Here is a 14,047-nt window from a genome sequence, read left to right as displayed (position 1 = left end):
CAATGTATGCGCGAATAATAACATAAGGATATTATTTACGAATGCAACTTATTATTATATAAAAAATATTCCCAATGCAGTAGCTAAACGCAGCCGTCGGGCTCGGCTAGTATTCGGAGGCTTTTCAAAAGCACCAATAGGAGCGCTCCACATATTCTGTATCGCGGCCAATTAGAAGCATCTAATTTTAAACCACCTTTTGTACTGATCAAATATTGCAAGATCACTCTTTCATCATCATCCATACTATCAACACCCACTTTCTACATTTAATCGTTTTGGCAAGAACTCTTGTAAACCATTACCTTTTGGAAGATTATACCTAACACTTCATTATAAATCGAAGTTTTATTTGAGTCGTCGAGATCCTAACCTGCACGGCGGCTATATTTACATATCATTTATATATTTATTCAGGGACCATAATTTCATATCCGCAACGCAAGCTTCGTCAGGTGAGCACAAACTCATAATCAGCTACAGGCTTCTTCACAATACAATACAACGGTAAAATCTGCAACAGGCTTCGTCAACTTACTCTAAATGTATACTACATTAAAAAAAAACTACAACTAAAAAGCACCCAGCAGGCAGTGTGCCCAGCAAGCTGGCCGCATTTCCCCGTCGAATTGCGATGCTAATTTTAATGTCAAAATATACGTAGGCTACCAGTACCCCTAGTGTAAATGTTATCGACATCATAACGTGACGAACGCGTTTGCGTTAAGTCTCATTTTGTATAGGATTTTGAGTTTCCAAAACGTCCCGCTTGGCGCGCTCTTTCTAAATCCAATACAAAATGAGACTAAACGCAAACGCGTACGTCACGTTTCAAAATCGAATTTAGTTACACTAGGGGTACAGAACACGCCCTCCGCTCCGTAAAACGTGTGGTCAACCGCTCCACCGACGGCTGTTAGTTTCTGCTTATTAAGGGATTCCGTAGTTTATTGCTTACGCTTGTGAAACGTTTGGGTAACAGATTTGTATGCTAAGGAAAATTCACATACTTTGTGGTTATTTAGTAAGTAGGTAATGCAAGAGAAGTTACGTGTAAATAAATAAAATTTAGCAATCAAAAAATCATTCAGTATGAACTATATTTATTTAACAACCTTACTTGAGATCCGTAGGTCCAAATAATTTTTTTTGTTTTTTTAAATAAATTGTTCATCAACCCTTTTTAGGGTTCCGTAGTCAACTAGGAACCCTTATAGTTTCGCCATGTCCGTCTGTCTGTCTGTCTGTCCGAGGCTTTGCTCCGTGGTTGTTAGTGCTAGAAAGCTGAAATTTGGCATGGATATATAAATGAATAAAGCCGACAAAGTCGTACAATAAAATCTTAAAATTTAGGGTACCTCCCCTATTCGTAAAGTGGGGGTGATTTTTTTTTTTTGCTTCAATCCTACAGTGTGGGATATCATTGGAAAGGTCTTTCAAAACTAATAGGGGTCTTTAACAAACATTTCTTGATAAAGTGAATATATTCGGAGATAATTGCTCCGAAAGAAAAAAAAATGTGTCCCCCCCCCTCTAACTTTTGAACCATAGGTCCAAAAAATATGGACAAAATCTTGGAAGTAGAGCTTAAGAAAGACATTAAATGAAAACTATAGCGGATATGATCAGTTTAGCTGTTTTTGAGTTATCGCAAAAAGTTTCCTCTTCATTTCCCTTGGTTAACAATCTACCATACTTTAAGCTCCAGTTTAGCTTATTGTGACAGAAGAGTAACTACGGAACCCTACTCTGAGCATGGCCCGACATGCTCTTGGCCGGTTTTTTAATTATTGTTCTAAAGCTCAAGATTTCCCCCACGTTCCCCATAAGTTGCAAGTTAGTCACTTTAGTCAGGCCATATTTTCTGCGAATAAAATTAAAATCATCAATTTGTATTATGCAATGAGCGACGTGACCATCCATTTACTTTGTATTTCAATTTCCATACAAGTAGACCCGTTTTCACTGCGCTCAAGTGTATTTACCTAGCAGTATAATGTTGAAGAGGAAAGAAATTAAACTTGCGAAGTAAACAACAATGGGATTCAAATCGGCACGTTTAACATCTGAGAACTATTTTCTCTCGAGCGTTTTCGACCGAGAGGTCGCGCTCCGGACACTAGTGATGTGAAAATATTTAAGACTAAAAAATCTGTTTTTATTGCAGTTTTAGAAAATAATAAATATTTATTTTACAGGCCGCAAAGTTGTTTAAGAGTGCGCATAAAGGCAGAAAATTAGAAGGGATAAAAAAATAGGACGCGCCACACGTAACTTGCGATGGAAGATCTGACGATAAATCTTTACTTTGTATTTTTAAAAACGGGACAGAGTTTCCCTTGTGCCTCTCGCTCGGCACGTTTTTAAAAGGAATTCGTAGTTGCGATTTTTCTATACAAACGCTCTCGACTGTCTCCTCCCTGGATTTTTAACCTAGAGCAATTATTTCTGCAAATAAAATCAATATCATCAATATCTGTGCCGTTCTGTTTTGATTTTTAAGTTTTTTTGAAGTAACTTACAGCGCCTCGTAAATCGCAAAAACGGTTCAATTGAATTGGCTGCAAAAAAAGGCGCAGTATACAAATATGACAACAAATATCCAAAAAATCAAAACATAGCGGCATAGACTATTTCTTCCTGTTACAGTTTCTAAAGTTTCATAAAGATTGGTTGTGTTTTAGAGGAGGAAACAGTCTAGAGCGAAACCTTGAGCTGCAGTTGTCCTTATCGCACGCAAGCGGTCCCCCCCACCGCAGCGCGACAGAAACATACCTTCAAAAATTCGAGATTTGAAAAGTTGCTCAGCTAGGAATCGCTCTTAACCTCCAACGCAAATCGTGGACTATTATACCTACGTTTAACGCCATCTGTGTATTTATCTGTGCACAGACATCACAGCTCGTAGCTCTCAAATCTACGTGAAAGCGAATTTACTTGCGATGGTTCGTAGTCGTAGCTATGTTTGATCGAAATCGATCTAGCAGTTTGAAGAGTAAACAAAAAAAAAATGAAATGAAAATGATGTAAGGCGCCATTGGAATAAAATGGTTTAAAATCTTATGATTAGGTATTTAAGGTATTTTTTTTTATTTTTCATTATGAGTTATCCCCCTTTTTACTTACATTTCTTAGAATAATCTTGGCCCATCACTAAGTGTTGACTAAAACCGAATTACTCGCCCGCTGTATTTAAAATACAATTTCCTCTAAGAACAGCTTCTGTACAACTGTTAGCAAACGAGCGCTTTACAACTTTCATCATTTAGTAATTTATTTTGCTCTTAGTTTCTGGATATATTTACAACATTTTGTAATGGTTTTATCATTTTTATTTTTATTTAGAAAACAAAAAACAAGTTAATGGCAGACCATAACATAAAGAACATAAAGTATTTTGCTGACAAAAAGAAAGTTGACATTCCAGTATTCTGGAGGAACTAAGAGTCGCCTCGGCCAATCCCTAAGTGTTGACTGGAACCGAATTACTCGCCTGTTGTATTTAAAATACAATTTCCTCCAAGAACAGCTTCTGTACAACTGTTAGCAAGCGTTCGCTTTACGACTTTTATAATTTAGTTATTGGTTAGTAGGTTAGAACGAGATATGAAATGGTTTAATCATTTAATTAATTTTGAATACACAACAGCTTTTTTTCCTTCAGAAATTTACTTTTTTAAAGAAAATAACTGTGTCTTGTGTGTTTTAAGTTTCAATTTAAGTTAGTAAACACCAAATAAAATTGTTTTGTACAAAAAATGGAAATCGGCCAAATATTTTCGGCCCAGTTAGTTTTTAAGCTTTCCAGAAGAAAAGTTTAGGTACTTATTTTACCTACAGAAAATATTCTATATTTCCGACAAAATTGTTAAATTAACTATCCTGCCCAATCGTGTCTATACTATACTTATCATATACTATTGAGGGAGTTTTAGCAAAAATCTAAAAATGCTTTCTAGTTTTTAAGCTTTCTAGAAGAAATGTTTAGGTACTTATTTTACCTACATAAAATATTTTATATTTCCGACAAAATTGTTAAATTAACTATCCTGCCCAATCGTGTCTATACTATACTTATCATATACTATTGAGCGAGTTTTAGCAAAAATCTAAAAATGCTTTCTAGTTTTTAAGCTTTCTAGAAGAAAAGTTTAGGTACTTATTTTACCTACAGAAAATATTCTATATTTCCGACAAAATTGTTAAATTAACTATCCTGCCCAATCGTGTCTATACTATACTTATCATATACTATTGAGCGAGTTTTAGCGAAAATCTAAAAATGCTTTCTAGTTTTTAAGCTTTCTAGAAGAAAAGTTTAGGTACTTATTTTACCTACATAAAATATTTTATATTTCCGACAAAATTGTTAAATTAACTATCCTGCCCAATCGTGTCTATACTATACTTATCATATACTATTGAGCGAGTTTTAGCAAAAATCTAAAAATGCTTTCGTATGTCTGGATGTTTCTCCTCTGCAGGTCGCATTTCTCATCCGATTCTCATGATATTTTGTCAGCAGATTTGGTAGTTAGATATAAAATTATTAAAGGTTCAAAATGGTGGAAATTGGCATAAAAGACTTAAGTGCAAGTAGGATCTATGACACTTAAGACCCTTGTGAGCTCGCTTTAGTAATGACTGAACGAAGTATATTTTTTAAGCTTATGAAACTTATCGCGAGGGCTACTGTATCTACAGCTTTTTTTTATATACTACGTCGAAGGCAAACAAGCATACGGCCCGCCTGATGGTAAGCAGTCTCCGTAGCCTAAGTTACATGCACGTTGCGACTCTACCCCCCCTCCCCCCTCGTTGCTCTCTTACAGAGCCACTAGTCTTAACTAATCTTATCTTATTCTTAGAGCCATCTCGGCCCATCCCTAAGTGTTGACTGAAACCGAATTACTCGGCCGCTGTATTTAAAATACAATTTCCTCCAACAATAGCTTCTGTACAACTGTTAGCAAATGTTCGCTTTACAACTTTCATAATTCAGTTATTGTTTCAGCTTAGTTTCTGGATACTAGAGTTTTGTTTGCTGTTATTGAAACACAATGTCCTTTTTAGATATTTGTCAACGTAGAAGATCTAGTTCGTAGTCTACGAACGTCTACCCGCCAAATAAAGAACTGAAATATCTGATGAAGCATTTGAACGTCAATTGAGGTTTTTTTTTTAAACCAATTATATTCAGTGTATGAATACATGCAATTAAAATTATAAATTGGATAAATATAAATATTATACGACACTACCGACTAGGCTAGGAGGCCATCAAATTAATTATATGTTTGCATGTCAAATTATTGATGATCATAATATAAATTCATATAGATTAACATAAAAATAATTTATAATGCAATTTATCATTATGAAATAAACTAAACTAAACTAGGTAGATAAATTACCTAAACTCAAGTCACATATAAATTATTATATTGTACATGTAAATAAAGATTAATCCTCCGCTTATTCGGATTTAACTTGTTACGGTTTTGATTTTATTTTGCGTAACAAAATGAAAACCTCACACACGCGGATTGGCAAAGTCGTGCGAGTGACGCGCGCCAATCATCATGACGATCGTCAAGACCATATTAAAACCAGGTCAAACTCATAAGATTATCGGCCCAATTCGAAGAATGAAACACGATAACGATAAGTTCTTGTTTAGAACTTGTAAAGAAAATGAGAACTTATTAATTTAGATATCGTTTGTATGTCGTATAATTGACAGAAGCAGCTCGATTCGGGCAACTAATGTCACTTTGACGTTAGAAATATCGTAGATAGATCTTATTGGGAATACAGCGGAATCGAAATAAACGTCAATTTTGACATGTCGTTTAGTTATCAATCTTTTAAAGGTCTTTCCAAGATCTTAAACGTGTCTTAAGCATTCTTCGAATCGGGCCAATTGTTAAATTAGAATCATATCTGTATAAATTGTAAACCGTTTTGTTTTGTTTGTTCCAGGAGGGCGAGTGACAGCGTCCGCGATGAACAATTCGCTACTCATACAACGACTGAATGAATCTAACAGTAAGTGCATTTTCTTTTAAGGATACTTTAAAAGGGCCCACTGGTTACCAGTTCGCCGGACGATATCGGCCTGTCAGTTATTCGCGATTGTCAGCTTTTGCGAATATACAAATTAGGCCGATATCGTCCGGCGAACTGGTAATCAATGGGCCCCTTTAGGCCCAGTAAGTTCCTGTTTTTCTCTCACTCTCACTGAGGGTAAGAGTGAGTGTGATGGATGCGCGTGCCCGGGACCGCGGATATCTTGCTTTTATTTTTAGTTTTTGCAAAAATAAAAAAAGCAACCGATTAAGTTTCCTTAAAAATATATTATTGGCGATATTTAAAAATTATTTTCTGTTGTTCAAAATTTGTTACATATTTTTAATTGCATTTTAGACGTATGTTCGTGATTTTTACTATTGAGTGAAAGTCAAAAATTAAGGATTTGAATGGATGGAGCCCAAGCCCTAAGCGATAAATCTAGCGAAGTCTGCTCTGAAATATGCAGTGTTTAAGTGGCTCGCTTGTTGAAGACGTTTCACGCCATTGTGTCGAGCACGAGTTAGCTCTCAGTCTAGTCATTTCAAGTTTCAACGGGGTCTCGGGGCCAGGTCTACGCTGTACCAGAGGCCAATAAATCCAGTAAAGTTCCAGATATAAGTTGAACTTTAGCTTCATAACTAAATGTGTCTTGGCTCACACGCTGGTGTAGATTTAAAGTTATTTATTCTCATAAAAGATATAAAAGTCAACACGAGAACAGAGTTACAAAGTAAAAGTAATACCTTCCTACGAACATTGTGTAAATTGATCGATTTCCGCTTCCTAAAGGTTGTCTGGAAGAGATCGCTTTTTAGCGATAAGACCGCCTGTTGTTTACCTCTACTTCTGATGCTGCTTTCTCTCCGTATTGTTTTTTATTGAGGTGTGAAATAAAGAGTATTTGCATTGTATTGTATTGTAATCTTATTTACGGTAAAAGTTGCTCGATAGGTATACGCTCACGCAAGTATTTTTTTTAAGATGCGTAGAGATAGACCACGAGAAATGCATCATCTTTTTTATACCACGACGGTGGCAAACAAGCATACGGCCCGCCTGATGGTAAGCAGTCACCGCAGCCTATGGACGCCTGCAACTCCAGAGGTGATACATGCGCGTTGTCGACCCTTTAAAAACCTGTACACTCCTTTATTATTTGACTTTTTTTTTATTATTTGTCTATTTCTTAATTTTCCTTAGCACACATGTCTAATAAACACTCTGCTACAACGCCAATACCACAAAATGTATAAAAATAACATAACATTAGGTATTCATATTCAATAATCGAACTCATTTTCCCACCAGCTTATCCATATCGCCCAACGATCTTATTAGAATCTGTTATCCTTTAGCAGAACCAATTTACATAGGTACTATTACTCTCATCATGTCACCAAAACGTCTTATAATCACTACAAAACCCTGCTACATACGTCCTTTAGAACATTGAGAAGTTTTAGCAAGAGAAACAAAGTCCTGGATCAAACAATAATCGACCTTATATCAATGGCGCAAGATTGTCGACAACTGCAGTTGTTTTGGCTAATATAGATTCCAAACTAAAGAACTTATAGTTTAGTTGGAGTTTTGTTAATTACGTTTGCTGAGGGTTTGGGTCAAGTCTCTGTGATGATTTGTACAGAATAGGCGATTAGTTGTGTGTTTTGACAGTTGTTCAACAACCTAAAGCCGGTCCTACATTGAATACGTGTTTAATTGTCAATTCCCTTGTAGGTAAGTTCTGTTGTACCAAATAAATACTCAGTATTTACTCAATAGTACCTGGGCGACCGAGCTTTGCTCGGTTATAACTATTTATTGTAATATGGTGGTGTATATGTGATAATCTTAACAAAAAACAAAAGTTAATCACCGGGCGAGATTCGAACCCGAGACATTCGTTTCTAGCCGTCCGCGTCTTAACCCGCTGGACCAGACGGACAGTGGCCGGCAACACGAAATTAGCGACCATATTCTGCGTCGAAAGAAAAACGCACGAAAACTCGAAAACACGCGTTTTCCCACACATAAGACTAATCTAGATCGATTGCATACCCCCCAAAAACCTCCATATACCAAATTTCAACGAAATCGTTAGAGCCGTTTCCGAGATCACAGAAATATATATATACAAGAATTGCTCGTTTAAAGGTATACGATATGTACCCGTATTTACTTGTTTATACCCAAATTGGTATAAACTACTAATGCTGAGCTGAAAAGGACATATAAATTTGAAATATAGGTGTTTTTGTAAGCCGCTACTGGATTAAGAACTCAAAATTGTAAGAAATATATTTTTCCGTACTTAATCTAGTAGATCCTACTCCATACATTTCACTATTTGTTACAAGCAAAAAGTCTGACACCACAAACGTGTTGTACATCATTAGGTAAATAGGTCTTTAATGACTTGAATGTTTCTAAAAACTTTTTGGATAAAACCGTTTGTAAAAGCCGAAATAATATCTATCTATTGTTAAACTAAATACACCAGTCATCATCAAATAAAGGATTTAATACAATAAAACAGACATAACTTGGGAAACTCCACTACAGCGCCGCCATTGCCGCGATGCTCATCTGTCAGTCATATCCAATACCGATTATAGGCTGCACTCGAGAAAGCCTCATCAACGGTTATCATTATCTATAACTATCGAACCAGTTCAAAAAAAACAGGAGATTAGAAGTAGAGTACAAAAACAATACCTTGAACATGATCGGTTGAGCCATTTTTGAGTTTTCTTTGAAACACCCTTAATTCTTATTCTCGACCTCTTGGTCGTAAGTGCCACGTAAACACGCACTTTAGCGTGACATGCAGTTATCTAGAACTTGGATAGAACTTAAGTCCCATATTTTAAAGTAAATACCTTCTTATTTAAAAACAAAATGTTAACAAAGCATTATCACAAATCGCCTCTCACTGATGATTACATTTTTTTTTTTCAAAAATGCAGCGTTCTATATGCCGTTTATTATTTAAATATTTTTTTTTTTACATTTATTCAGCAAATAGGCCACAGGGGCACTTTTACATGTCCATTTTTACAAACAATAAATAAAAAAAAAACAATTACAAATATCGAATCTATGAAATAATAAATACTTTATTAGAGATGTATACTGTCTCTAAATGTCTAATTACACAAAAAAAAACTATGATAAAAATACACATATTGTCAATACACGTTAACACTCTTCAATAAAAAACAATTTATTTATTAAATCTCACTTTTTTTTCTTAGCAACCGTTTTTAACCACCTTGATGAGTAAATACGGGTGCTTTGAATAATACCGAATAAATACTCAGTATTTTCTCACCCTTATCCATCTCTACCCCATATAGATATTGCCCTCCTCTCTTTGTACGTCTAAATCGTATCTTAGTTCATTATTAATAACATGACCTATTTAAATTGCCAACTCAGCAGTAATACAGGAACTATGGAATGTGGAATTAAAAGGAGTGAAATCTCTTATGGTAAAATTATGGAAAAGTGTCCAGCTATCAGCTGTAATTAATAGTTCCAAATCTCTCCAGAGTAGCGCTAGAGTAGCTAAGAACCTAGGCGTTATTGACGGAGTGAAGTGCGCACTCTATAACTTGTTTTTTTTTCAAGTATTCTAGGTATTATAGCGCCACCTATTTAAGGTTTTGTGATGACACTTTTTGGTACATGGAGATTCCATTACTTACCTCCACCTTCCATAACTGGAACATCAACAACCATCGGAATATCACGTTTACTCGTCGCAAGTAACCCTTCTGTCATTCTTAAAGACGTCGCAGACGGCATAGATAGATCGTAACGTGTGAAGATATCATTTTAATGACGTGTCATTTTATGGAGACGACAGATATCTGCGAACATTTTCGGATAATGCTCGGCTGGTGATAAACGATGAGTTTGACAACTGATTTTATTATGATAAAACCAAACTGGGAAGTACTCTCGGGAAACAACGATAAGGAGAATATCGAACATAATGCATTATAACTATTACGAGTATAAGGCAAGAGAATTGGAAATAGTAAGTAAGTAAATATTCTCTATTGCACCACAGAGAAACCAAATGGAATGTTGGTCGCTTTTGGGCGAAAAGACAGTATGGCGTCCATTGGCTCGTTGGACGGATGACATTCGTAAGACTATTTTATCATCTAGTACCCCACAACACAAATTATTGAGCGTACTTTTGGGTTAGGTTGATTTGTGTAATATTGTCACATAATATTCATTTGTTTCAATAATAGCAAGTCTAGTGCAGCACAGCGTAATACTACTTAACTTAATGTTCGCCAGCACACGAACTGCATCAAGCCTTTTGTTCTATGTACTGGGTACAATATTCGGCAAATACGGTGAAGTTCGGCTCACACATGCTTGAGAGTGAGTTTGCGCCGAGTTTGCTTAATGAACGCTCTAAAGGTGATATTAAGTTTGTAATGGAGTCCTTATATTCGCAGTTCTTAGAAGTCTCTTGATAATCTAATACGTATAAATAAAAACAAACAAATATTAGAGGGCAATCTTATACATTGACCTACTCCTAAACTAAGCAAAACTTGTACTATGAATACTAGGCGACGATATATGGTCATTATATAGATAAGTGCAGACTTGGATATATAAGTATAATAGATAAATCTATACCTCAGGAAAAAATATTCGTGAAAGACATAAAAAATTTTTTAGTTACAAATATTGCTAAGCCTAGTGCAGCATAGTGCAATATATTGACAGGTGCATACGAAAGGTTAAAACCATGTGACTAACCGGTGACTGCATACCATCAGGCGGGCCGTATGATTGTTTGCCGCCGACGTGTCATAAAATACATAAGCTACAAAAATAAAATAAATATTATTGGAGAGAATCGTAAGAACAACCTAACCCGAAACTAAGCAAATTTTGTACTATGAGTGACATGACAGCATACATACTTATGTAGATAACTACGTACAAAGATAAATCCAAAAATAACTCAAAAAAAATATTCGTGATAGACACAAAAAAATTTTTTGTTACAAATAATGCTAAGCCTAGTGCAGCATAGTGCAATATAGTGACAGGTGCATACGAAAGGTTAAAACCATGTGACTAACCGGTGACTGCATACCATCAGGCGGGCCGTATGATTGTTTGCCGCCGACGTGTTATAAAATACATAAGCTACAAATATAAATTAATTAGTTAAATAAATTAATAACTTTGGAGAATCGTAAAATCAACCTAGCCCCAAACTAAGCAAAGTTTGTACTACGAGTGACATGACAGCAATGACAACATACATACTTATGTAGATAACTACATACAAAGAGACAAAGAGAGAAAGAAGAAATAACTGTTGAAGAAATAACTCTTGAAGAAATATTTGTGATAAATACACAAATAAGCCCTTACCCATACCGAAACGCGATCCCGGGACCTCTTGCTTCGTAGGCAGTCACTACCGCCTAGGCTACGAGACCGTTAAACCATCCTTATAGATCCTGTCATTCACGAAGACGTGTGCCTTGACTCTTATTGTCATATCATTAAAGGATAGATTTGACAGATCTGCGCGTCATCGTGGATGCCATGAACTATATACAACGGTTTTGTTACCATAAATACTATTATTTTCGTAGTCTCCATCTAGCGTCAAGTAGCGGAACTCTCAGTACTGCTACTCGATAATAGATTTCGCGGCAAACAAAAAGTCTAATGCTTAACGATTTTCCGCTAATATTATAACCAGAGTAACCGGAACTATATTTTCAACTCCTACGCTTACTCTGGTTATATTAGCTTAAAAACGTTGAGCATTAGACTTTTTGTTTGCCGCGACATCTATTGGTACCTAAGTCTATTGGACATAGTCATAGTCATAGTCATAGTCATAGTCATAGTCATAGTCATAGTCATAGTCATAGTCATAGTCATAGTCATAGTCATAGTCATAGTCATAGTCATAGTCATAGTCATAGTCATAGTCATAGTCATAGTCATAGTCATAGTCATAGTCATAGTCATAGTCATATTTATTCATAAACAATTTACATTGTGTTTGAAATTAATTTACATATAAATTTTCTTATCTAATATACACAAACAATTCCTATAAAATAAATTTCCGTAAGACACAAAAAAAAATCTCATAAATTACTTATAAAACATAACATAACGTAAAATTAAATTTAAGACATAATAATAAATAAACAGAAAATTATAATGTCATGAAGAATAAATACTGAGACTAAATTTCATTAAGAGGAAAATTTAAATTTAAAACATAATCAACCCAATAATAATAATATTTCATTTATAAACACATATAAGTACTCGTAATTGTTACATTAATTCTACTTTTTACTAAAATATTCCTCCACAGAGTAGTAACATTTTTCCAACAAGAAAGCATTTAACTTCTTTTTAAATAGATAACTATTATAGATTGACTTCATGTCAATGGGTAGCTGATTGAACAGTCTAATCACTTGATAATTTGCGGATTGTTTGACCACTGTTAGATTGGTCACAATAGGTTGTGGACATTTGGTACCAAAACTGATGTAAGGAGTGACACTCTATGTAATTCTTATTTCTCTGTGGTATAGTTGACGTGGTCGTCAAGCACGATCCCCCTTTGTTCCTTTTACACGCACGTCGCATATAACCAATACTGCTAACTCATTAGATCCAATAACTAGACGATCACACGACGTGAACGTCTCTCCGTCTACAAAGCATGGCAGTCACGATCCGTTTGATCTCAATATCCCAACGTGACTTTAGTACCGACTTTTCAGGAAAAGGGAACGTTGAGTTATCAAGGAGAATTTAACTTACAAATCGGTGTCGATTTGACCTAAATTTGTAATCATTCGCTCGTGCATCTGAAAGTTCTTTTTATAAGCACTTTAAAGTTTTTTTTATACTACGTCGGCAAACAAGCATACGGTCCGCCTGATGGTAAGCAGTCTCTGTAGCCTATATACGCCAGCAACTCCAGAGGACCCAACTAACCCTAACACTCCTCCGCACCCTCTGGCAACCTTACCCACCGGCAGGAACACAACACTATGAGTAGGGTCTAATGTTATTTGGCTGCGGTTTTCTGTAAGGTGGAGGTACTTCCCCAGTTGGGCTCTGCTCTAGATCTGGAATGACATCCGCTGTGCTGTGCCCTACCACACAAAGCGAGATGACATTCACAATGCCCATCCTCTCTTCTGGACGTAGTTTAAGGACATACCCAGGATTACCCGGGTCCGGGTTCCCTAGTCAACTAGAAATCCTTATAGTTTCGCCATGTCCGTCTATTCGTCTATCCGCGGCTTTGCTCTGTGATTATTAGTGCTAGAAAGCTGCGACTTGGCATGGATACGTGGTGATAGAACAGTGAAATAAAAAACTATAAGAAAAAACTTTTTTAAAGTACCTCACATACAATTTTTTTTTCGCCTTAACCTACTAATAGCGTGGGATATCGTTGGATATTTCAAAACAAATAAGGGTCTACAATAACCATTGTTTGATAAAGTTAATATTTTTGGCAATAATCGCTCTAAAAGAAAAAATATGCCCCTCTAACTTTTGAACCATGAGTACAAAAAAGGTGAATAAATCGTAAAACAAAAGGGTAATCAATACTTTCAATGAAAATCAATAGCGAAAAAGTCTTCTTTTCTTACTAAAAAGACGTACAAAGCGCTAATACTCGTAACCATTCGTTTTTCAGGATTGCTAGCAATTTGGAAATTGCATGTCGGGTGTTGTAACAATTTTAACCCGAGAAATTTTTCGTATCATAATTTTATATGACTCTCACTGCGGCCTCGACAAAGTCAATTTCCATCATAGCATTTGTGCTTGATCGAAATGGGTAAAAACGCATTATAAAAACTACCATCTGTCCGGACTTTTGACATTTGCGGCAGGACTGCAGTCGTCAGTATTGTCGCGCTGCAATAATGCTGCA

At 35.7% G+C, this 14,047-nt stretch overlaps 1 protein-coding gene across 1 annotated transcript in view; it reads left to right on the top strand.

Moving 5' to 3' along the window:
• Positions 1-14,047, top strand: part of LOC133523958 (5-hydroxytryptamine receptor) — a 229,752-nt gene that overhangs the window by 177,284 nt on the left and 38,421 nt on the right. The window contains exon 2 of the mRNA XM_061859690.1: positions 5,983-6,048. Within this exon, the coding sequence (XP_061715674.1) occupies positions 6,006-6,048 (43 nt within the window). The 5' untranslated portion in view covers positions 5,983-6,005. The remainder of the gene's footprint in view (positions 1-5,982; positions 6,049-14,047) is intronic.

This window comes from Cydia pomonella, chromosome 13 (assembly GCF_033807575.1).
Source record: "Cydia pomonella isolate Wapato2018A chromosome 13, ilCydPomo1, whole genome shotgun sequence".
Lineage (NCBI taxonomy): Eukaryota > Metazoa > Arthropoda > Insecta > Lepidoptera > Tortricidae > Cydia > Cydia pomonella.
The sequence above is the reverse complement of the archived record's forward strand: the minus strand, read 5'-3'. Positions and strand labels throughout refer to the sequence as shown.